At 37.7% G+C, this 26,447-nt stretch overlaps 2 protein-coding genes across 4 annotated transcripts; both read right to left on the bottom strand.

The window, feature by feature from the left end:
* Positions 1–972: 972 nt before the first annotated feature.
* Positions 973–16,286, bottom strand: LOC103723011 (ELMO domain-containing protein A). Of its 3 annotated transcripts, none has more exons than XM_008813793.4 (10): positions 15,994–16,286; positions 10,011–10,182; positions 9,800–9,908; positions 6,044–6,147; positions 2,414–2,482; positions 2,095–2,210; positions 1,943–1,997; positions 1,697–1,817; positions 1,476–1,621; positions 973–1,362 (listed from the first exon to the last, which is right to left on the bottom strand). In XM_008813793.4, the coding sequence occupies exons 2-10, from the start codon at positions 10,149–10,151 to the stop codon at positions 1,261–1,263; spliced, it is 963 nt and encodes a 320-aa protein (XP_008812015.2). In that variant the 5' UTR covers positions 10,152–10,182; positions 15,994–16,286; the 3' UTR covers positions 973–1,260. The 3 variants fall into 3 exon arrangements, with proteins under 3 accessions (XP_008812015.2, XP_008812012.2, XP_008812016.2); XM_008813790.4 differs by having other exon boundaries at positions 15,989–16,286; XM_008813794.4 differs by having other exon boundaries at positions 1,476–1,618; positions 15,989–16,282.
* Positions 16,287–21,889: 5,603 nt separating this feature from the next.
* LOC120113376 (putative disease resistance RPP13-like protein 1) lies at positions 21,890–25,958 on the bottom strand. Its single transcript, XM_039134515.1, has 2 exons — positions 22,672–25,958; positions 21,890–22,570 (listed from the first exon to the last, which is right to left on the bottom strand). The coding sequence occupies exon 1, from the start codon at positions 25,869–25,871 to the stop codon at positions 22,713–22,715; it is 3,159 nt and encodes a 1,052-aa protein (XP_038990443.1). The 5' UTR covers positions 25,872–25,958; the 3' UTR covers positions 21,890–22,570; positions 22,672–22,712.
* Positions 25,959–26,447: the final 489 nt, after the last annotated feature.

A 26,447-nucleotide genomic window follows, 5' to 3' on the forward strand; every position in this document is an offset into this window, starting at 1 on the left:
TTTTAATATCTAAATAGTAAAATTAATGCATAAAACAAGAGTAATAAACCAGCTGACTTTTGGTTAGCAGCTTTAAATTCACAAAGGTATCCAGATAACGCAGTCATTTAGAAATAGGCAGCACTAATTTTATTCCATTGTTTATAGTCTTGATTAATTTTATTAGAAATGCCTGCTTTGTCCCACATTCTATAGCAAGCAGATAGTCCTCAACATCATCAGGTAGTGAGGCTCTATAGCAAAGCAGATGGTCCTCAACATCATCAGGTGGTGAGGCTGTGTTGGATTGGATAGTGGCTGGGTCTTTCATCTCGAGGACTTGTTTGATTCACAGAAAAAAAATTTCCTCGTCGAAAATATGTTTTCTAAAAGAATGATTCATGAGAATACGATATCGGAAAAAATGATTTTGACATATTTGATTGATTATAAGAAATTGGCACATTCCAAAATAGCTCATATTTGATTGAACATCTACCTTCTTAAAAAAAAAAAATTATATAAAATACCTATTATACCTATAATAAAGAAAAAACCTTATTCATGAAATTTTATGGCTTAAAAATATTTTTGAAAAAAAAATTCCAGTTTCCAACCAGTGGAAAAATAGCTTTTCCATATCTTCCATATTTTTTTCTTTTTCATGAAACATAATAATCTTATTCACATAAAAAATGTTACTTTCCCATTTTCTTCCTTTGAAAACTCCAAATAAACAAAAAGTATTTCTTTGTTTTTCCATTGCTCACACTTTTTGCTTCATTTCCCACGAACCAAACGAGTCCTTGGTCACATGTTTAGAGGCAAGTTGGTCTGCTAACTTCTTAGCCAGGAAGAGAATGGTCAATGAAATGAGTTCATTTTTTCCCGATCGAATGATTTGTCTCCTGATCCCATTCAGAGGTAGAACAAGGACAGAAGGAAAAATTCAATCCACCTATTGCATAATCATTTCATCATCATCATCATCCATGTATCAAAGCTGCAGATTCAAAATACGATTAGTTTAAAATTTACAAGTCTAGCAACAGCCTTTTTCAAGCAGATGTCCTGGTATATTCCTTCTGATTACATCGTCATTCAGTACTTGTAAATTTGATTCAGTATTTGAGAGCCCCATTTATAAATTTCATCCACCATTTGTATGAATACAACCATAGATGAAATTGGTGATGAGTGACCCTAAATATAGCCATATAGCATACGGAGGGTTAACAAGGAAAAAAAAGGAAAAAGCTAACATTTGGGAATAATGGTATGCTATTGATTCAACATGTTGTATGCTGGTAGATCTTTGATACTGGTAGTGTCCTCTAGGGCAAGCTCACGCTCTAATTGAGCTCTTGTAGACGTCAGAACTTCCTGGAAGGGATGAGGGAGACAGATCAGAAAAAGCACAGATAATGGAGACACAAACCAAAAACTGCCAGCATAGAGTAGTAGAGGTTATTAAAATTTGGAAAGCTGAGAATTACATTAAACTCCATATAAGAAGCACGCTTGGCAAGCCACTGGGCATCCAGCATTCGAAAGGCTACACAGTAGAGGTTATCAAATGCTTTTTCATCTTCTCCAAGAAGTTCCAGAAAACGGGCTCCTGCCTTCGAAGTTGGCATGCCTGCTACAAAGAATCAACAGACTGCTTAAGATATGTTTTAAAAATATTAAAAATTGAACTGTTTGTCTGACACGTTACCTGATTGTAAATCTAACATCTGTATCAGCATAAATGATATATTAATACCAGCTACGGCAAATGGGTACTCCCATTCAGCTCTTTTCCCTTCTTGCTTCTTTAACAGCATTTGGAAAGAATCCTCCATAAGAAACAACAGAAGGTTAAGGAGATAAGTAATCCATGGCCTCCAGTTTAACATAAACATGAGGGAAGAAAAGGGAATTTAAATTAAATGAAAGGCATCTCCAAAGAGAAGGTAGTTACAGGATAGTTGTTGGCAAAGAAGATGAGGTTCTCCAATGATATAAAGCCACCGCCCCTGAGAACAAATAATCAGCACCAATTGTTACCATCAAGTACATTTATTTCGTACACGAGAGATGAGCAAACCTCTGCAAAGTGCTTGGTCATATTACCTAAAATCTGTCGATGGGTCGGAACCTTGCCAACCCATCTCCTTCCACAACTCTGATTTGAGAGGAGGAATCTCTCGATTAGGATAAGCCAATCTCCAGAGTTGTTTCAGGGCGTCCTGCAATACAAAATCAGCATCGGATTTATGAATTCCATATTAGATTTATTCTCACTTGAAAAGAGGGAAAAGTCCAAAGAACCATCAACTTATCAATGAAAAGGAAATGTCGGAAAAAAAGGAACAAGGTCTCACAACAATGTTCGAGAAATAATACAAGCATGCAATTGATAATAAATTAAAATTCTGGCAAGAAGATGTACTTGATGTTCCACACGAGAACCATCGAATGGGACCTCCAGTCTCTGCCTCAAATATCTCAGTCTTTCTTCCTACAAGGTTGAGCAGTACTAAATCAGAAAATAATCATTCATAACCAAAAAAACATTACATTATACAAATATTTAGAGGTAGAAAGTTTATTATATGCCAGGAGAGACAATGATAAACTTAATGAAGCTGAAAATAGAACAAAGCATATTAAAATTTATCTAATTAGCCAAGAAAAAAAGCATTGATTGCTTTTCAATCTCCAAATGCCAGATATTCTATTTTTTTCTGAGAATATTGACAGATCAACAGAGGTATAGGTCTCTGCCTTATTGATAGAAGCAACTCTCTGGTTAGGGACATGACATCTATATTTATTACTCTGTAAAGCCGACCTCACTTTTCTGGCATAGCTGATGCAGCATGTAGATAAGGAAAGCATAGTCCCAGTGGGGACCAGTGCCTTTTTACAGTCTAAACTCCTCTAACAACTGATATTCTAAATGTACTAACAAAAAAGCAAGCATAATCTATGATTCAGATACGGTCAAAAAACACCAGCCATGTCAGTTGGAGGTTGAAGATAGATGAGTTCCTCAAGAAAGCAAATCCTCTCACAGATTAACAGGATCTCATAGACAAAGATCAAGCATCAACTACTTCATCGTCAAAATTGAAAATAAAAAGACACCATGTCAATAACAACATATGCAGAACTACCACTTCTGTGTTCTTTACAAGAAAATTGAGGTCAATTTTATGCACATTCCATGACAATTCACCTCATATGTGGTGCATATGGGAAGAAAAGGAACAGCCTAACATGGCATTAGGGCCAGCCATTGTCGGTCAGCAGAAAAGCCAATCCCAAAACAAGCACCTTTAATTTGGCCTCAAACTCACCCTGTAAAAGTTTCGATTTGCTTGGGTTTCCTTTTATTAATATAATACGTGATCATTTAGGAGTTCTGCAGGAGCTTCTGCATGCAAACATGGGTTGGTTTTGGGTGACTATTAATCTTATAATTAATTTCCTTTTTGACGAGCTACAGTTGAACACACATTGGGCAGCAAAGAGGTGGTCAGTCAGTTTTCCCAAAATAAATATAAGTTGCTATCTTGTTTTGTTATTAAGAAGTCCTAACATGAGTCAACACGATGGTCTACTTAGTCAACAACAGGTATGCTATACAACTACTTATCTAGTTAAAATAAAAAATTACTTATCTAGCCAAAATATTTTGGCTGACGTTGAAACCTTAACAAACTAATAATCAAAACCGTTTGGTCAATCAACTGATGGAGAGATTGGTTAGAAAAGAAAACATGGACATGCCTATTCCGGACTAATATTCTTTATGCTGAATTGAGGAAATCTTGTAATTGAGTAACATGCCATACTATGCTATACCACCCTGTATCCACAAAGCATGAGTTGATGTAGGAGCTGTACTAATAAATGATCAATACATCCCCTAACCATGGTATTTAAAACCTTGCTTAAAAGCAACATTTAGAAACCTGGTTGGCCAGGCTAGGTCAACCAATTACCTGCTAGACCTTGCATGTCGAGTCAAGGCTAAACCTAGAGATAGTTTAAACCATCTTTGAATTGGTAACTTGGACAGTACAACCTTGAGCTGCTCGGGTCAAAGACTTAAGACCCACAAGTCAACCAAGGGTGAGAAGAAGAGGAGGGGAAAATATAATGCCTTCCTGACCCCAAATATGCCAAATCCTAAGATTTCCTCCCCTCTTGATCTCTTGGCGTACATGGACGAGCAACATTGTCAGAGAGGGTTATAGAGGATCTTGATGGCATCAGTAATTAGGTGTCCGAGGAGTTGTCAACCTCGGAGGAGTCGACATTGCCAATGCATTAATGTCGGTAGAGAGGTCATCTTATTGGGGGCTCAATGGTGACGTTGAAGGGAGGTTGGCTTGTCCAGGGCTCGAGGGCGATAGTGAGAGGAGGCCAAGCTATGAGGCTCCGTGGCGATAGCGAGAGGATGGATTGTGGCAAGGGTCAAAGGTCATGGCAAGAGTAAAGCAAGAATTTGGATCAAAGCATGGTTGTTGGAACTGTCCCGAACAGAGCGGTTCAGGGCGTATCGAGCCGTACCGGCGGTGGACCGGAACAGTTCCAACAACCGAAACGAAAGCTGTCGACGTAGGGGGAGAAGGAAAAAAGGAAAGAGAGAAAAAGAGAGAGCAAGCGGGGGAGGGAGAGTGAGAGAAAGGAAGAGAGAGGAAGGTGAAGGCTGGCCGACGGAGGGCCGGCGAGCCGCGCAGAAGCCGGCGAACCGCGCATAGGAATCGGAGGAGAGGCTACACCTCGAGTCCCATGTTTTGTTCGAAACAGGGGTCTCAGAGGGGGCTTCCTTTTTATTTGCCGACTTCACTTAAAAATCTCTAAATTAAAAATGGGCCTCCTTTGGAACTTGTTTCGAACGAAACATGAGACTCAAGGTGGAACCTCTCCTCCGCCTCCTTTGCACGGATCACCGGCCTCCACCACCCTCCTCTCTCCCTCCCTCTCCCCCCTTCTCTCTCTTTTCCTCTCTCTCCCGTTCTCCCTCTCCCCTACCTCCTCTACTATATCGGTACAGGCCCGGATGGAACGGTACAAGGGCATACCGACCTATGCTGCCGGACAACTGGTACGAGCCTAGTTCCGGCACAACAAACCTTCGATCGAAGAGAGTTGGATAAAAAGGAGCTTAAAAGGGATAAGCATTTTGGAAGATGGGTGATAATGAAACAAATATTGAAGGAGAAATGGAGGGATGAGATATTTATAATCTTTCTCTGGCTCGCATTTATCCTACAGTTGAACCATAGACCCATGACATGGCCACCAATCTGATTTAGTGCATGTCAATAGGTTTAGTACACTAGTTAAAAAAGAATATATAAAAGGATTATATGTAGATCACTAGATAGATTTAGCATGAGGTCTTACACTCGTGTCTTTATGCCTAGAGAAGTGACCATAGATATTTAATCGGAAATTCTATGATTTTCTTTTGTGAATAAATATGAAGAAAATTGAAAACAACATTCGAATTATAGAAAAGATTCTTGAAATAATGATCCAAAAATAAAATTAAATATCATATGGTATGCAATTTTAGCAGGAATAAAAGGGAAAATAAGACCCCCTATGTTTGGACGACCAATACCAAATTGAAAATGGTCTCTATCTTAAATGAAGAGATAGATGAAGGATCACAAGACTACACAATCAGATGGGAAAAAAGTTTCTTATACTTTCCATAATGATTCAATCTTTTAGTACTAATCGTAAGTGATCAAAGAACAAGTAAATTGGACACTAAAAAAAAGTATACTGGATCATTTAATATCTGGTAGCATGCACAGGTTGATACTTACACCATAGCAGGTGCATAAGTGCACATAATCTGATAAAATTTAACAATAGACACTTAAAATAATGAAGAAGGAAAGTATACATAATCCACATATAAAAACACCAAGAACAACATCACTCCTTTTTATAGCTAGAAATTCATTAAAATACTTAAGATTTCACATCTTCTCATTGGTCACTTGATGAAATTGACAACATTAAGAAGGAAAAAAAGGAAATTCTTCAGTGTTACCTGCAAGGGACTAAGACAGATTGGATTACCCTGTCCATTTTGAATAATAGATGGAAGAGGTAAGAACCTCCCTATAATTGAACCAGAGCCCAGGAGAATGTTTACTGCAGAGAAAATAAATGTAATCAGCATCAAGGATTGAGATATTTCATGCCAATGCTATGGCAACCTTGGCACTAGCACAGTGCTACCATGTCGTGTTGTGCCAATGCCTGGCAAACAATGCCACCACAAAGTGCTAAACATTGGCATGGAGCACGCCAGTGGCCTATGTTGATAAGGCACTAACATGCTACATATCAAGGTACACCATACCGTACCAAACCCGATGGTACAGGGTACCAATTCAGTATTAGTACACAGTATGGGGCCATACCGACACTTAGTATGCCAAATTAGCCCCCATACCGGACATACCGACAGTGATAGGGTGGCACCGGTATGGGGCCTGGTACTAAGACGGCATGCCTTGTTACATATCATACCAATGAGATTTAATTTCATGATCAAGATTATTTAGAGTATGTTTAACAGTGCAAATAGCAAATAAAGGAAAACAAAATAGAACATAACTTTTATCTCTATCAAGGTAGAGAGGACTTAATATGAAATAAGAAAGAAATAGCTTATTTAGGATGTGCAATTACATGGAAAAGATTTGACCTCTATTGATTATTAGATAACTTCAACCTTTTCAAACCATTTACAAATGAACATTTATTTGGCCGTCAGGTAATAGGTGTGAAAAATTTCATTATTAAACCAGCAATCTTGAAACCATTTTCCAAAAATATAATTAAAACAGCTCCAGTTCATGGAATAATTGATAGATCTGACCAGTAATGTAGTTTGCATCATCTACTTGATAAGGATACAAAGACAAATTGGAGGAATCTGAAGAAATGTTGCTTTTAAGAAATGTCTGTGAGAGTCAGTGCACTAGACTATGATAGTAAGTATAAACATGCTAAACATTAGGTCTCTTCAATTTATTAGTTCAGTCTATATAATCTGTATAGAGGTTATACATATATGCCTTGGTGCAGATTGACCCTGTGGGCGGCGGGGAGGGGGGGGGGGGGGGAATATCTAACATTAAGGTTCCAAAAAGTTTGACGAGCAAAAGACTAAGGTTGCACAAGTCATCAAGATATGTGTAACATTGTCATATCCAAATTCTTCTGTTTCTGACTTCAACATCCAACTATTGACATAAAGTATCACAGAACTAGGTAAACTCCACTAAAGCATCATGGAAATTTGGGGCTTCAAGGTCCTCTTTGAGGGTGATCATGTGATACCCTCTTTCCAGGAATGTCTTTTATCTCTTGCGAATCAATCATGTATCCTCAAGACAATATAGTACCAATATATGTCAGAATTTTCACATTTGCTCGAACAGTGGATGTTGCCTAAAACTTTCTATAAAGCATCAGCTCATGAGTTCCATTAATTCCAAAAAATAATTAATGGCTGTTATACACCAAGATGAATATATCCCTTGTCCTCCAGGGTAAAGAATAACATTTTCCTAGAGTGGCCCTTGATATTATGGTTTCTGTTTGTCGGCCATCCACATAGTCTGAAATTCTAGGCTGTAAGGCTTTCATATAATATTGCATTTTCATCCCTCCAAAACTTGCAGCAGTTTATTAATCCATATGAGCCAATTATGTTATCTGCAGATGTAATTCGTTGTTGTTCTTACTGTTGTTATGTTATTACATACTAATCCACTTTATCAGATCTGCTTAACCTGATAATTTATTCAGCACATTTTTTGAACTTTTGAAGAATTTTGTACGTATTGATTATTTACATTACGTCACATATATGCACATCAAAGTTAATGTGTATTCGCAATTTCCTGTGTATGCATCTAAACATACATTTCTGAGTCTGAGTTTGATGTATAGACCTCTAGACATGCATTTTCCTGGTCAAAGGTTATAATGTTATATACTAGCATAATGCCCTAATGAAATCATTCAAATGATGCCATCTCTTTCTTGCAAAGTCAGAAGAAGTATGTTTCATACGACTCTCTCTCTCTCTCTTTCACACAACACACAGAGAGAGAATAGTGATGCGGGCACTACCAATCATTTCAAAGAAATGATGTATGAATGACCCAGACAAACACTTGGGAAAACACCTGACAGTAACCCAGTTTCTAAAACTCTCTTTTTTGACCATACAGATGTTTGATTTAGTTACAACATGATGCTACTATAGAATCATGTGTATGAGATCTAAGACATCATTATTGTCTTTCCATGAAAATAAAAGGATCAGTCAAAGATACCTAATATCATTTTTGGAATAATAATAATTTGTATAGGTTTCAGTCCAGTCTTTAATCAACAGAAATGCTACATTTCTAGGGTCACGGATCAAACCCAGTCCAATCATTGAGAAGAATATATAAAACAGAGAAAAAAAGATTAAAAATCACCTTCTCTGATGATAATCAATATATGTGCAACAAATCAGGACCCAAACATCACGTTGAAATTATTTTGTAAGTCTTTTATAATGCAATAACATTTACCCATAAATTAACAGGTCCATTGTTTCTGTTCAATGTGCTCCACAAGAGGATAATGACCATAATGCCCTTGCAAGTCTTTGCTCATTTAAATTTTTCTTTGTATGTTGACCATGAGTTTGTTCCAACATTCTCATCACTGCCAATGTTACCATAAGAACAAGCATGAATCAAAATCCTTCTCACCATGCAACTGTCCCCAATCTACAGTAACTGCACTTGGACAACCCTTAACTTCCACACAAATAAATCTTGCTAGCGTTCAGAGATCACATAACATTCCAGAAATGCTATTCCACATGATCACCCACATCCCACTGCTCTATGCAGCATTCTATCTATCTCATCTTTTAGATCATAAAGTCAAGGCGTAAAAATACATTGCTTGAGGATAACTCCTTTATTAAACTATCCTTTCCACTAAAACCTGCTTAACAACTTAGTTACAGTTTAATACCGCATCTCTGAAAGCATTCATCTATGATAAGGGTACTCTCTGTATCTCCTCAGAAAAAGATACTCTGTAAGTCATTCATGTCAAATGCATGTGCTAAAACAAGAATAAAATTAAATATAAAATTGGTGCGGACACCAGTGCCAGGTCACCCGTCACTCAGGTCTACGGTCGCCGCAGGAGGATGGTCCAACCAATTTGATTTTATTTTGGAGTGATTTTATGTTATTAGGACTTATTAGGGTATTTTGTTACTTGACAGCCTTTAGAGCTTATTTTGGTATTTCATTATTTTGAGGGTCTTTGTGAGATTAGTTTCTTTTTAGAGGGTCTTTTGCATTTTCTGGATCTTATAAATATGTTGGACCATACATCGTTTAGGGTTATGCTATGAATAAAAAAATTCTAAATTTCTTTCTTTAGCTCTGGCGTGTGAAACCCTGAGCAGGGCTAGGTGCGAAGCCTAGTTCTTCTTCCTCTTCCTCCCTCCTCTCTCCTTCTTCCCTATTTCTCCTCTCTCCTTTTTCTCTCTTTCTTTCTTTTCCTGTTGTCCGGCATCAAAAATACCATATGATCGGATCACATACTCACTTTGATGTATTTTTTCTTTACCATATTACATTGATTTTAATATTTACTTACATTCTGTAACTGTAACAAACTGGATATTAAAAGAATTGATCACATTGAAGTTAACTATAAAATCTACAGTAAGAGGTTGTACTGGTAATGGTGCACACTTAATGACAATTACCTAACCATTGTGCCCACTGAGCAATCAAATTCGAAAAAAGATATGTCCAGTGGAGCTGTTCCTTCTTTTTGTCGTCCCAAATATCTTCATGACTTCTATGATCATATCCCTTTGAACAACATAAAGCTAGGTAAGCATAGAAAATAACAATAAGAATTGTCTTCCAACTTCAATTCACTCCCATGGTCCACAATAGAAAGAGAAAATTCACCTCAGAGTGGTCCTCATCATAACTATAATTTCCAAGAAGAGGTTCATTTAGGGCATCTAAACCTGATGCATCCATATGCTCATTTCTTCCCCCATCAACATCCCCGTGACGAAGCCGCCTTCTTAAGGTTCTGGTTGCCATAATAGAAATTATTTGATTTTGCTAACTTTGCCTGTAACAAACAAAATAAGCATATCATAAGCATGTGTGACATCAATGTCTTAAAATAGCCTCGTTATTTCATTACAACATATTAATCTTAAGCAAGTGGAAGGGAATGGCAAAATTAAATCAAATGTGATTCTCTCTACAAATTTGAATTATTAAAAATTCCTAGTAGTTTGGAAAAGTTAATCATGTGTTCATGAAATCCACATCAGTACTCTGTGTGTTGTAAAAAACATCAGTAATTGAGTTTAAAACATTAATTGAGTTTATCTGCTCTAATATTGTTAGGATACAAGAAAAGATGATATATTTATCACAGACACTGAACTGAACAATAAAGTAATATAAAATAGACTGAAACTTTTACAATTACCAATTCCATTTCTCTCTTTTTTTTTTAATAACTGATACCATGGGAGACAGTAATATGTGTCAATTATAACAGAAACATGCAACACATCTGCTGAATATCAGCATTCATCTTTTACTAGCCAAAAGGTATGATCTTCTATTTGTTTATACATCATTGAGCTCTATATTGCACTGAACTACTACAGGTGACTTATGTTATTTAGAGAAGGAATTAGGCCATGTAATTAATCAATACTTGCACAAATTGCATGTTGAAGGGGAAACAGTGAAACTTTTTTCACATAACAATCTAAAATAAGTGTTCATATATTAGTTGAAAGTGAATCAAAAGTTGCAGAACAGTAAATCTGATAACAACATTCACAAATGTGACATTAAAGTCCACCGTAAGACATACATCATTAATTGCATTATGTATGTGGATTGTGATTTCAGTCAAAACAAGCCACAACGTAGTTGTACCCTGGATCCAAAAAACATGTTACTAGTCCCTATTATCATTACCTAGAGATCACAATATCCCATCATTGCAAATAAGCATGCTGGATACTATGCATCAAGTATATACAAAATGAGTAGTTATATAGTGCAAATAGTATGCATGTGCTCTGCAGTGCCTCCTCTTTACAATCAGCAGTTGGTTTAAAAGAAATGTAAACAAATAGAGGCCCAAAATTGACACAGTGTACACGTTTCCACCTCAAAATTCTCCAGAGTCTCAGTAAGTAATTTGTATAATTATAGCTGTCACATACACATAGTTAATACTTAATACTACTATTCTATTCAAGATGTCAGTAATGCCTTTCTTACTCAAGAACCGACTGAATAAATTCTTAAATTTCATCTTAGGCTGTTAACCAAATTGTTCTACCTCGTCACTCTTCAACTTTTTGCTAACCACACCACTAAGATGGTCATCTTGTTTGCATGTGCTAAATTCATTTTCTCACTACAACTTCATGATAAGATATAAAAGCCTCATTCCAACATATTTAGCACACATCAGCACATCTTTTTCTTATAAATTGGTTCCAGCATTTTCTCCAATTCAATTAGGAGTTGCTAGTCCTAAATAAATAGACACCATAAGAAAGCCAAAAATAAATTTGACATAAGAACTTGCATACGTGCCATGTTTTAACAAGTACATAATAAGTAATTTATTCACATGCATGCATGCAAGCATGCAAGAATGCATCCATACATATGCATATATACATACTTATATACACATTATTATGCAAGTACAAATATAGATATGGATTTGTGCACATATGATTATATATATATATATATATATATATATAGAGAGAGAGAGAGAGAGAGAGAGAGAGAGAGCTAGACTACGCTACACCGAGGTGGATCTCCACTCAGGTTTAGTCAGATCTAAATTGGACAATGAGGGTCCCACATTGATAATCCAAACTATTGCATGTGATCTACTACATCTAAACTACTTATACCAAGGTTTACCATCTCAAAATTGGATCCGTAGAGATACCATCTTGGTACAGTATTAGTAGACCTGATACGGGTGTCAATTCAATGTACGGACACTCAGTACACCATCGACACCACGTATAGTTTGGTATCAATATGGTATGATAGGGTCAATACATGTGATTTGGAGACCCCTATAAATTCATGTATGGGTATATACATGTGTTTATATAAATGTGATGTCTATCTAATTCTACATTTTGACATTCTATATGCTGGCACATACCCACTGTACATATATACTAGTAAATGGAGATGGAAGAAAAATTAGAATCTTTATCTATACTTCTTTTATATCTTCAGCATTTTGACAACATTAATAACAGAATTTCTTTCTTTTTAAAGAGATGCATGCCATAGAAGCATCTTCTTTTATATTATATAATGCTTATGTATGATGAGTATTCTATATACACATGCTGCCTGCAGTATAACACTCGAAATCCCCTCCTTGTATGGATCACAGCTACTGAAGCAGAGAAAAGGGAGGGAAGTTGAAACACACAAAATCATATTCTTCCTTAACATTTAGAAGTTACATCATGGTTCCGCCCAGTTTTATTCTCATCTAGAGGAATACAAAATTTGATCTTTCCATAAACCTGATATTTTCTATAACTTAACAAAAGCACATTACTGTTTTTTGCATGTTCATATAGTAAAAAAATGTTACAAAAATGAATTTATTTATGAAAAGTCTGACAAGGTGGGATGCAAATGGGCAGGCAATTTATATTCTTCAAGCTGACACATCAAGCTGGCCCTGTAGACATTTTTCAATATCCTCTGCAGGTCAGGCACAATGTGCATCCTTCCAGACCACCCTTGTTGGAGACCCAAAACAACTTCAGTCATATAAGTCCTTCTCCGATGTTCTTATACTTTCAGATTCTATATCATTCATAGCTTTGTTATAATAGCTACAACCTTTAATATGGCCTTCTCTCTTAATGCTCATAACATTACCTTATGTAGTTACCTATCCCTTGCTTCCTAAGTTTAATTCAATGCATCTCCAAGCTGATAGCTTCATCTCTACATATATAGCACGAACTCTTGCAGAGCATCTCCAGCCCCCAATTATGATTTTATATTTCAAGCACCCAACCGTTATATGGTCAGTGGACTATCATCCAACAGCATACATAGAAGTGAGACAAGAAATTGGTCTATTATCTTAAGCATGACATAGTATCCATGACTCACCCAAAAGAAATTTAAAAAAAATAAATAAATAAAATAAGTCCACACTCAAGCTACTGGACAGCCATCCCATGGCTATGATCAGCTAGCCTCCATAAGAATGGAGAGGAGATAGAATTTGTAATTTCATCCTGTCATGCCTGTGCTCGTGCCACCTCAATGCTACCATGAGTATTAGACTGTTATTCAATAGCTATACATGGCTAGCTCATGTGCAAAAAGAAAGACCAGGAGATGAGAAGTAGGAGTTTTTGAAACTCCTCCCTCTTCCGCCTCTCAAGTATTTAGTGGGATCGCCAAACATCCATCATAAACACTTCTCATATATTAATTGCATCGATCACATGGGACAAATGCTAGTACATGCAATGTTAATCATAGTTACACAACCCATGTGTTCAAAACAATTTCTCATGATATAAACATACCAGCAACGAACAAGCCTTACAAGACAACCTTCAATTCATTTGATGAATTCTTCTTCTATGTTCATTCCTATCCAAAGCTACCTCCTTTGCTAAAGCAAGATTCTCCAAATCTTGGTATCATGAGGAGCTAGCTCATATGAAATGTCCTTAATATTAAGAGAATCAAATAATCAAATAAAGTTTCTATAGTTTGAGCTTCTTACTACAATCCACAGCCACCAGACATTCCAATGACTAGGATCATAAAGATTAAATTAACATGATGTATTAGATCAAAATAATCCTTTGCAATAAAAAGGGGGGAAGCGGAAGTATATGGAAGAGTAAATATACTATCCACTTAAACAGACTTGAATGGTGCTCAACTTTTCATGATATATATGATAAAATTAATATTATGAATAACCAAGATATACCATACCATTCCAAACCAAGCGGTACAGGGTGTACCATACCGTACCAGTTCGATACTGGTATATGGTATGAAGGGCGTATCGACACTCAATACGCTAAACCGGCCTCTATACCAGGCGTACCGACACAGTAATATGGTGGCACCAGTACGGGGCCTGGTACCGAGACGGCGTACTGTGTGAATAACAATTATCGTGATTCAATTGACTAACTTTCAAGGTTCGAATAGAACGAAAATATGCTCCTACACCTAGTGCAACCCAAAAGTTCAATGGTTATAATTCTATAGATATCATCTCTTTGACACAACATTGTTGGATCGTAATAACAACATATAGTCGGATATGACTGTTGCTCCAAGGCCAAAAATATGTGTGATTTCTGACAAGGAAGAGATCAGTAGTGTGCCTCTAAAGTTTGGATGTTTCAGATTTCTGACAACTCAATAATTTTCTGAGAGAAGACTGATGTACCAACTACCAAGATAGAGCAGAATCCCATTCATTTACTCCAAAATCACTTTGATACTCTTTAAAAAATGAACAGAATGCTAACACATAAATCTTCTGAGCATTCTATCCACAAAAGCATGGAAAAAAGTTATTATGCATGCATATATACACACTAAGCCAATGGAAATCCACTTAGTGTGGAGATCTCTTGCCCAAGTCAGATGTCGCTTTCCCAAAACCACCATTTTGACTCCCCCTCCCTTTATCATGTATCTACTTTGGATAATCCCATCTGTTATAAATGCACCCCGTTTGCTCAGGTCTTGCTTCTGTTTGGCCTAAGTGCTTCTTCTCATGTACATCCAATGTATGCACATGCAATCCTCTATGTTTGTATGTATTTGTGCATACATTTGTTTGCAAATATATCAAAAAGTTGTCATACAACCATCAATATATCCTAAAAAATTTATTCAAGTAATATATAATTCCAAAGGATGCAGATCCTCAAAATAATCAGAACGAGCGATACAAAACTCCGATCAATTATGGCTCCCTTATGTCAAGCTTCTACAAGAACTATTAATTTCAACAAACATGAACATGCAAGATGCAGGCATAATCAAAATTAGATTAACAACCAACTTCACTTTCTATTCACTGATCCTCTAAGAAATCTTCAAATCGGATGTAAAGATCCATTGGAAGGCAAAGAACCCTGGCATCGAGGTTATTCAACCTTCACTAGATTTATCTTTCTCTCCATAACAAACAATTTGAACAACTGGACCAAACCCTAAGGTCAATAGACTTCAACAGTTTCTTTCCAATGATTCTTCCGAAAAATGTCATTCAAAGTCTCCAATGTCAGCATAAGACCCAATTGGCAACAAACCCACACCAGATCCACCATGCCCGTAACTCCTTGCTGAAAAAATCATACAATGTTTAGGAAAAACCAAATAGAACATCAATATACCAAATTCAATTGGATCCAAGAAAAACTATTTAAAAAAGGCACCTTTCTTTCAGCAATTTTCTCACTACAGCCTAATATACATTACCAGATAACACAAAACAAAATCAGCATCAGAACTGCAAACATTCTCCAAGAAATTCAGCAAGAAACCGTCTTTAATTTCATCTGGATCAATCCTAACATGAAGAAACATCGGATATAACTGAGGTATTCTTTTTTTTCTCGAACAGATTTAAGATTTTCTTGTCACACAAACCAAGAAAATAAAAAAAACAAAAAACAAAAAACAAAATATCCATCCATCTCCTCAGTTTATCCTCTAGGGCCCCAAAATCCAAGACAACGTTCCATAGAACAATCGAATTAGCTTCATTGAGATCTATCTAAACTTCTGAATATGAAAAAGAAAAAACAAAAACCTTCCGAAAAATCTACAGAAACATGGATTCTAAGACAAACCTTACCGAAAAGGCGACCTTTCAAACCTAATTAGAAGAACCCCACAAGAAGAAAAGTGAAGCGATCTCCTGCTTAAAACGAAAAGATTCGTGCTTTGGGAATTGAGATAGAAGCTTCGCTCGCAAGGTATCTGAAGCCCAAATTGAGAATTCGAGACCCGTTCTCCAATCAACAGAGAGCAGGGAATCCCGTAGAAATCTGGAGCTCGTCCAGAACTTGATATAACCTTCCGCTGTTTAATTCCACGCCATCGTCCGACTCTCCGACTCCGGACGAACCGGATGGCCTCCTACGGTTGAATCTGATGGGTGGGGGCTGATAATCAAAACATGGGGTGGTAATATCTTCTGCGCCGCGCCTACAGGCTACAGCGATGGTATCTTTTAAAGCATTACGATTAACGCTACGATTCGCCCATTAGTTGTTCACCAACACAAAAGGCTAGTTCTTGTGGTTTGAAGATAAAATGCCTTTGACTGCTGTTGTTGTTCATGAATTGGTAAAAAGATGGAGAGATGAAAGGCCATTTGAGTTGTTCATTATTTTTCCTTTTTTGTTTTTTTTTGGTTCAACGGTAGCTCACATCAATCTAGCATAAGTACTACCAGGTGAAAAAAAATAAGATGTTTGTATGAAATGTTCGTTTTAGCAAAAAAAAAAAAAGATGACACAGGGATGAAGGGTTAGGGTCGGACGCTGTCTGCAAGACCCATCCTGAATGTTGAGCTGCAAAGGAAGCGACCCAGTCGGTAATTCTGTTCATCTCCCAATAAACATGAGCAAAATGGATAGAGTTCATTGTTTTCTTTTCTCTTTTTTTTAGCAAAACAGTAGAAGTTCAATCATTGTTTTTGTATTCATTTTATAACCATAGCCCAAATATAATCCAATATAAAAGATAAAGTTAAAATAACATATATCTAAAATTAACTACAAAGATACGATTTTAGTCTATGAATGCACTATAGAAAAGGATAATTAAAATATTTTAAAATTAATGGAAGACAAATATGCAACCCTATAGAAAAATGCGTAATTGACAAGTGGAATAGGCCATAGCTCATGTAATAAATGTTAACCATAATCAAATAAATATAAAAGGCATTAATTAAGATGGAATGCTTTGGATTCAAATGATTTGAAAAAAAAAATAGAAGAAGGGGAACAAGAACAAGGGAAAAAGAAGAAGAAAGAAATAGCCTTCTTTAAATGAAATTCATAGTGCTGGTCATGATTTATGATGTCCAAATTGTCTCAAAACTAAACACCATGTATGTTTTCTGGAGATTTTGTTGCAAATCAAAATTACATATGAGGTAAAGATAATGCCATTATACAAATCAAAGGATAAATTATTAAAATTACATATAAAAATTTTATGTGTAAAGAAAATGCCATTAAACAATAAGTATAGATTCTTTACAATCCTTGTAAGATTATTTACATATAATGCAAAGCGAGATAATGCCATTATACAACAAGTACAGGCTCTTTACTTTAATTCCACTCTTGTATAAAATAAACCATTTTACATTGCATATGTCCAAATCTAACCTCCATAATCCAAAATATAGTTGTTTATCTAAGAAAAAATTCCATGATTATAAGATTTATTTAAATTATAAGCTGATTTGGAAATGAGGAGCTAATGGAGCAACTAGTTTTGGAGGTAACAAAAGTACAAGAGCATTGAAGGGCTGATCTTGGGAAATGGAGGGTTGGAGCGACAAGTTTTCTTTGTAGGTGTGATCGTTGGACATGGATACAAATTTATAATTTTTTTAATTTCTTAGATTTTTTTCTATTCCTTGACAGCATCAAAATATCATTGTGTTTGGATATTTTATCTGTTTCTCAGAAAATATGAATATCTATTAGAAAAAATTAGCTTTTGAAAAAAAGATTTTGGGGTGGGTACCATTAAATTAATAATATTATTAACATACAAGATACTAGTGCTATTATGATGGAATTTTTCATCTTTGGGCAGGCCATGGCCTCCTCCTAACCGCTGGGATCACCCATAATCATGAGTACCATTAGGCACTTCTTCTAAATTATTTTTTGATTGCTCTAGATTATTTTCTAAATCTTTTTCTAATTCTACGACACTAGCATTTTTAATAGTTGGATATTAAATTATTCAATAGTCTCATCTTCAAATACATTATTTGATTTAAAATTTAAAAATTCTAGAAGATTTACTATTCCTAGCATATCATATGAATATAGATTTAGTTGTTTTGTTTCCTAAGTTAGGTTTCTTTCTTGAAGGGTCTAAATAAATAAGCCATACAAATCCAAATCATAAAATAATGAAGATCAGATTTTCTATTCATCTATATATCATTTGGTGTTTTATCTTGATTCCCATGGAAAATTTCTTAGTCCGAAATTCAGCAATTACTTTAATAATTTAAAATATAACTCCGAGGAGAATTTGGATGCTGACGACGAGAGGAAAGTTGCAATAATCTTCAAAAAAAAATAAAAGAGTTGGTGAGGATGAAAATTTAAAAGAAAATGTTACTTCATAAGGTTGATCTAGCAACATCGACTTTTTTAGTCTCTTTTACATCTTGCCATGAACGGCATCTATATTCTTAAATTTGAAAATACTCTGACTATTTCATATTGGGAATTGCACTGGATGATCCGGATCGAACTTCATTAGAATTTGGAAATTTGAAAGTATTGATCAGTTTCACTCCTCCTAAAATTCATTTCCTATATTGACAAATTTAGCTGCTTAAAAAAATTTAAAATAAAAAAATAAAAAACATATAAAAAATTAAAACTTTCAGCTATTTGGATGGTGAAAATCTAGGACAGAAACAGATTTTTTTTGACTTAATTAAACTATTTTAATTCTATGGAAATTTTTTTATTTCTTTTTGATCGGTTTTGCCAACAACCTGGCATACCGAGGACCCCATCATGATTCCGTTGAAGCTGGAGGGCGTCCTGAGAAATGGAGAACGCCATATAGGGGTATTTCGGTAATTTAACTATATATAAAAAAAAAGTAAGGAGGGTAGTTCCATATACAACCCCCCCCCCCCCCCCCCAATTGCTCAGGACACCCCCCAAAAAAACCAAAAAAAAATACCCAAACTAACCTTTAGTGTAATTACCATATTGCCCTTGAAATTTTCTCATACACCCCCCCTTCCTCCTCCTCCGTTTCGTTTTGAAAAGAAAAAAAAAACCCCCCCTCAAACCCCCCTTAAACCCCTCGATCCATTTACATCGTTTAGGCGATCTTTGAAGGAGATTTAAGCCCCATTCGAAGCATGGACAAGCAACTAGTGATTTGGGACGAAGAATCGGCCGCAAAGGTACGTGTTCCACCTTGTTTCGAAATTTTTTTTTTTCACGGTTCGTGCTCCGTTCGGCACTGGATCGCCGAACAAAAGGCTTCTGTTCGGCTGAACAGTGCCGAACAGAAGCCTTCTGTTCGGCTGAACAGTGCTGAACAGAAGCCTTCTGTTCGGCAACCCTCAACCGAACAGATCTGTTCGGCTGCACAGTGCCGAACAGAAGGCTTCTATCCGGCACTGTTCAGCCGAACAGAAGCCTTTTGTTCGGCGATCCAGTGCCGAACGGAGCACGAACCGTGAAAAAAAAAAATTTCGGGAGAAGCCGGCGAGGTGGTTCCGGGAAAAACCGGCGAGGTGGTCGGAGATCGGGAGAATGCCGGCGACGAGAGGGAGAAGGGGGAACGGGGGGGTTTTGGGCGTTGGCGAGGTGTTTTGGAGGGGAAGAGCGGGGTGGGGGGGGTTTGGGGGGTGTAGAGAGCAATTTAGGTGAGGAGGTGGGGAGGGTGGGGGGTAATTTAGGAATTTTTAATTTTTTAGGGGTGTCCTTAGCAAATGGGGGGGGGGTGTAGAGAGTATTTAATTTTTTTTTAATTTTTGGGGGGTGTCCTGAGCAATAGGGGGGGTGTATATAGAACCACCCAAGTAAGGAGGACACCGTGGCTTGGAATGTTGACGAAAGGGACAAAACCACCCCCGCCAAAATTTGTCCGTCGGCATCTAGCGCCAAAATTTCTTGAAGGGCCGCTATCGCTCGAACCCTCTCCACGCGATCCGATGGCTGACAGTGGCCGAAAGCAATAGTTGTTCCACCTAAGGTGGCTGTGCTTTAATCCAATGGCCATGGCAGTTTCTAAAAGTCATGTGGCATTTTAATATATATTTGATAAGTAAACTGAAAAAATGTTTTTAAGTATGACAAAATAATTATACAGAACATTACATAATATTATATAATAGAGCATAATCAAATATAATATGTATTAATATATAAACATATAATATAGTATAATATTACTGTAATTTAATATAATATTATTATAATATAGTAATATAATATTGTATACTATAGCACAATAATTTAATATAATATTAAATTATTTAACATAATATTTCAATATATTATGATATAATGTAATATAATATTATATTTATAGTATAATACAATAATAAAAGTATAAAATATTATAATTATTAGTGTAAATTAATTTTTCATAATATAATAAATTTTCTAGCTAAGTGATAAAATTGGTTAAATAATTATTAAAAGGATATTTTGTGTAATTGTTATATTTTATCACAGATATTTTGGTAAAAAAAATAACTTTCCAATCGGACCTAAAAGTGATTTATCGAAAAGCTCCAAAATAAAGCTTATTCCAAAAAACTATTTTTAGCTTTTTAGAAAAACTAAAACAGCTTCGTGAAATTTTTACCAAACACTCCTATTTCATCTAAAAATGCTTTTGGAGGGTCAAAAAGTACTTTTTGGCCTTCCAAAAGCTCCTCCAAATCGGCACCCCTTGCCTCCTAAGCTTGGCTTGACTAGGCTCCTTCGAGCCCATTGTGACACCAACATGCTGCACAAACCCGGTGGCTGCTCATGATAGCTCCCACCGGCTATCACCCTACTACCAGTCGCTATGGTGCAAGCATCACATTTGCCAAGTTCTCAGGACCCATCAGATCCAATAGTGGTCTAATTGTCAGGATCCTGGTGGAGGGTGTGTAATAGTGGAGGGGGTGCCCCAAGGGCTCCCTTAAAAAATCCAGTACATATGGCAATATAAACATAGATATAGTCATATTAGGAGGGATGCATATTAATCTAAGGAAACAACCCTAGGGCTCTGATACCAATGTCAATTCTAATATAGATTAAAAAAAAAGTATTGGTATTTTTGGGTAATCATACTTTACATAAGCACGAACACAGCATATCTACAATCTAGAGTTGGATAACTTTCTCAATCCCATAATCAGGTGTGCACTAATGAAGCGAAAAGCACCCTCTTGCCATTGCACAAGTGCCCTATAGCTTTCTAGAGCATTGATGGAGAACCTCTTGGATTTCTTCATGCATCCGGCTGCTTGCTTATCGCGGTTCCTTGAATCTTTGATCCTCTCAATGCTTGTGATCTTTGTGTGATTCTTTCATATACCATTGAGGTATTGCTCTCTATTATAAAGATGAAATCCCTAATCACCTCAAGCAACTGAGTGAGAGTCAAACTCTATCATCTCCAGTGATTTTCTAGAAGTAATATTGGACTCTATCCCTCCCTCAAGATGGTAACTATCCTTTTGTGGAACTGCGTTTGGATTGGACAAGGTTAATCTATCATGGGCATCCCAATTTGGGTCCAATACCCAAAGTCCAACAGATGTTTTCACCTTTTTTTACCTACTGAATAAAGGGCCCTGCTCTCTATGTTTCTTTTCCCCCTGTATTCTCTGAACTTTTCTTTTAAACACAATGCACCCATACTTTATTTGGAAAAAAGCATAGGTAAATACCTCATGAGGAATAACCATAACCATTCAGTGTTGTCTCATCCATTTGGATCAGCAGATTTTCCATGAGATAAAATTAGGATTTTCCATAATGATCTCATTCATTATTGCATGGAATGTGTCTGCTCAAAGAGTTAAGATCTACAAAAAGAAGTATACAAGCACTTTTATCGCTAAATTTCAAATGCTTGCATGAGAATGGAATAGAGAAAACAAAAAGGAAAAGCCAAAGAAGCAGTCACGCATACAGAGCTCTCTTCTGCGCACATCTTCTCTTTCAACTATGCAATTCAGATATAAAAAGGACAATGAAATTGTGTTGCAAGGTTGAACTTTTAGTAGCTCATGACAAATGCAGATGCAGTATATTCTATCGAAATTTGAGTTGTTGGGAAGAACCTGCAAAGTGATTGGCTAATGAATTGAGATCTTGAAAATAATGAACTGTTAAGGGCACATAAAACATGTACACGACTCCGAGCAGAATCATTCCTTACTAAATTACATCACAAACACTACAATTTAACTGATTAGGACAGCCATCATTTGATCTTCTCAACCAATTACTTTCGGGGTTCCACTTATTGTAATCACAGCCTCTTCTAGTGAGACTGCACGCCTCTTATCTTATGTGGACCAATCCATATCAGAACACAAGAGAGGCCACAAGGTCCTGGCACACAGGTTATATATGCACTTGCATCAGGAATTTCTCTGAGGTTATAATCTTTAGCTCTTGTCCAAATTTTTCCTGTATTTAGATCATAAGGCAAGACTCAGTTATGGCACAAAATAAGGATATGAAGAACCAACAAAGGATGGAGGAAATTTACAATAGATAACATGCATTACCTAAGTCATGAGGATTTTGATAGCTCTTTAGCAGAACTAATTCAAGACTTGGTGAGTGATGGGCATCCAGTAATATCCAGAGTCTCAAGTGCCATCGGTAACCGCCGCTCATCCAAATATTCAAGGTCTGGACATGTTCCACATCTTAAAGATTCTGAATGTGGATGGTCATGCTTCTGTTTCAACACTGACCAACACTTATCTAAACCATTGATCACTGCAAGCTTTTCGCACTGATCTATCTGAAGCTTCTTCAGCGCAGTAAAGCCGAACAAAGACAGCGATGTAATTTTTGGACATTTCAAGATTGCAAGATTCTGAAGGCAAGGAAATGCATGTCCCTCTTCTGGTACATGCAACCATTCTTCCCATTTTGGCAACATTTTGAGTAGTAGTCTTTGGAGTGAGGGGAATGTCACCTTTGTGTCTCCATAGAACTCATGGCCTATTCGTCGCAAACTCTGCATGCTGAACACTTCGAGAACCTTGAGGGATGGAAGCTGGCCAAGAGCTGGGAGCTGCTCCAAGCTGACACAATGTGAAAGCTGTATATCTACTACATTTGAGAAGGAAGGATTCCCCAACCAGGCGGGAAATCTGCACCACTTGTATCCTTCTATCTCGAGGCGCTGGATGGTGGTGTGAGGCTGGAGACTTTCAAGCACCACCTCATCATCCTCATTCCTTGAGCCAATAAAACTCATAGAATTGTCCCATTTTAGAACCAACCAGCTGAGGCGTTCCTTGAGCCTTAGTTTTGCCTCCTTGGCTTCACCTATGCGGTCATGCGTTATGTTATGGAGATCCACTATGGAAAGCTTTCCTTGGAGATCATTCAAGTCCTTCAGTTCTGCAATCCCAGCATATCTTTCCTCTCCACTCGCAGTGAACAGTGGTAGTGTCTGGAGTCTAGTTAGTCTTCCAATGCCTGGTGGTAACATAAGTTTCTCACCCCGGAAAAAAAAACTCACAAAACTTGGAGCAGTAAATTTATTGTGGATAACAAGGTGACGCAGGTTAATCAAATGCTTGATATCTCTTGGCAACTCCACAAGGCCGTTGCAAAATTGGAGGTCAAGCGTCTGCAAGTTATACAGGTTGCACAAAGATTCTGGCAACCTTTTAATCCTTGTAGCAGAGAGGCCAAGATATCTCAATTGTTTTAGGTTGCCTATTGCATCTGGCACCTCGGCGATTCCACTGCGATTTAAACAGAGTACTCGAAGATGTTGCAATCTTGGGTTCGCGAAAAAATCTCTTTCGAGCCAAAAAATGGTGCGCCAACCTGGATGTAGCAAGAGCGACCTTAATGCATCATGCTCTTCACCTTGCTCAAATGACACAGATAGTTCATTGCTTACAAGAATTGATAAATGGCGGACATATTTATTCCAGGTAATGCCTTGTGATTCTGCATATTCTTTTATAGAACATTCTTCTCCTGCTATGGATTTTGCCAGGTCGTGGATGAGATCATGCATTGTGAAATTGAGCTTATAATCGAAGTGAGATGGATCTTGAAACAATGACCTCCTTAGTAGATCGTCAACATATGCACGCCCTGTTTCTTCCATCTCCTTGGTATCCTCTGTGTGAATAAAACCTTGTGCTACCCACATCCTGACCAGTCTTTCCATCTCAAACTCATGGCCTTTAGGAAATACCGCACAATATGTGAAACATGGCTTGAGAGCTGCAGGCAAATGATGATAGCTCAACCTTAGAACCCTCAGGATGCTCTCTTCACCCTCGTCCAGATCCCATACATCACTCGTCAAAATCTCATCCCAGTTTTCTTCACTGGTTTCAGAAGATAAGAGACCCCCAAGTGTCTTCACCATCAAAGGCACACCTTTGCACTTCTCCACAATCTTCCAACCAATTGCTATCAGGCTTGGTGAGGCAGCAGCTTGGTAGCCATAGAATGCATGCCGGCAGAACAAGGCCCAGCAATCACTTCTCCCCAAACCACCTAAGCGAAGAAACGGCTGTGCGCCCATGATCGATGCTGCATTCTCGTATCGGGTGGTGATCATGACTCGGCTCCCTTTTGCTCCACTAATTAAGGATGCTTGTAGTGTTTCCCAATGGATCGGATCCTCGTTCCAAATATCATCTAATACAAGCAGAAACCTCTTCCCTGAAAGTACTCTGCTCAGTTCATCCTGAAGTTCATCAGGATTCCTGAGGTTGCATATTTGATCAGTTACAGACTCGATAATTGCTCTTGTCAGCCTAATCTCATCATAAACTTCAGACACCCAGACCCATGACCTTACTTGAAAATGTTGTTCCACTCTCTTATCGTTATAGACAAGCTTAGCAAGGGTTGTCTTGCCCATCCCACCCATGGCAACAATAGAAACAACAGGTATAGCGTGGTTATCAGACTCACCATCAGCTGACAACAGTGCATTCACTATCCTGTTCTTATCATCCTCTCTACCATATATTTCTGAGAGATCTGCTAATGAGGTGGACCGTCTAATGTTGGTTTCAGCTCTCCTGATACCTTCTTCCTCCCTCAAGCAGAGTGTAACTCGATCTTTGTTAATCTCATCAAACCTCTCCATAACCATCTTTATCCTTCTCAACAAGTCATGCTGGAATGGAGCATCTAATGCTACAAGAGAAGGGTTGGTATGATTTACCTCGCGCATTTCAGTGTCGGCGCCGATGCGAAGGTTTTGATCAATGTCGACGGCCATCATCTCATAGTCGATGCTGGCTACCATGGCCTCCGCACCATAAGCCATTTGTTTGGCCCCGAAGTGCCAAAGCTTGACAGGCTCGTCAGCTGCGTCCATCTCCTCGACTGCGGCCGGCGGAGGTCGAGCAGTCTGCGCTGGCCTCTTGAATTGAGTGAAAAATGATGAGGATGGATTGGGTGCCTCCCGTTTCCTCTTCCGGGTATCGAGTTGGAGGCCACGCTCCATTTCCACTCGCAGCAGCTCATAGTCGAAGTCACTGAGTATGTCCTCAGCATCATACGCGACTTGTTTGAGCTCAAAGAGCCAAAGCTTGACGGACTCCTCCTTTATCTCCCTCTTCTCCGCATCAGCGATCTGGGATCTGATCTCGGCAACCGTGGTCATAAGCTTGTCGAGCTCTTCTGCTACATTGGAGGCTGGCGAGGACCCAAAGGAGGATAATATTTTTGTGGTGAGTTTGGCAAGGGAGGTTAAGATTATGCTGGCCATTCTCTTTCTTGGTCCTCGGTGTTTCGATTTGAGATGATGGAAGCTATGAATATTGAAGAGAGGATTGCCTGGGAGCTCGTTGCTTACCCATTAGCTCAAGACTGGGGAAGACAAGAACGGGAGGGGCTGGAACAGATCACATAGTTGGATCCTAAGAGCAAGCAGCCGTCAGGAGATGGCTTTTCCATACACGTGTACTGAGTTTGATTTGGATGCCGGGGACCTCTATGGATTTTGTTTCCGTTTCAGGATGTGGAACATGATCCGTGTCAAGATATGGAACCGGATTCGGTTCTTGTCCGCTTACAAGCGGTCGATGTCGTTGCCGGCTGGCATCACGGATGATAGCCTGAAAAATTATAGTCAAACATTTATGGCTGTAGATTCTCGTAGTTAGCTGTTGTTAAACTATATCGTTGGGGCAGAAATATGACTAATTTTTAGTTGGATTAGATCCAACTCAGCTGTTGGGCAACTCAAAGCAGCATGCGCAAACGCGATTGTATTACGATTATTTTTTTCTCCTTTTTTATATGTCTCCGTGTAAGACTAGCCTATTATTAGCTCATTTGGTGG

Source organism: Phoenix dactylifera, chromosome 16, assembly GCF_009389715.1.
Source record: "Phoenix dactylifera cultivar Barhee BC4 chromosome 16, palm_55x_up_171113_PBpolish2nd_filt_p, whole genome shotgun sequence".
Classification (NCBI taxonomy): Eukaryota; Viridiplantae; Streptophyta; class Magnoliopsida; order Arecales; family Arecaceae; genus Phoenix; species Phoenix dactylifera.

Coding starts and splice junctions, on each gene's coding strand:
- LOC103723011 (XM_008813793.4), bottom strand. CDS start 10,151: ATGGCAACCAGAACCTTAAGAAGGCGGCTTCGTCACGGGGATGTTGAT. Junction 9,909..10,010: donor ATGATGAGGACCACTCTGAG/GTGAATTTTCTC, acceptor TGTTGTTCAAAG/GGATATGATCATAGAAGTCA. Junction 2,483..6,043: donor TCTGTCTTAGTCCCTTGCAG/GTAACACTGAAG, acceptor TCAACCTTGTAG/GAAGAAAGACTGAGATATTT.
- LOC120113376 (XM_039134515.1), bottom strand. CDS start 25,871: ATGGCCAGCATAATCTTAACCTCCCTTGCCAAACTCACCACAAAAATA.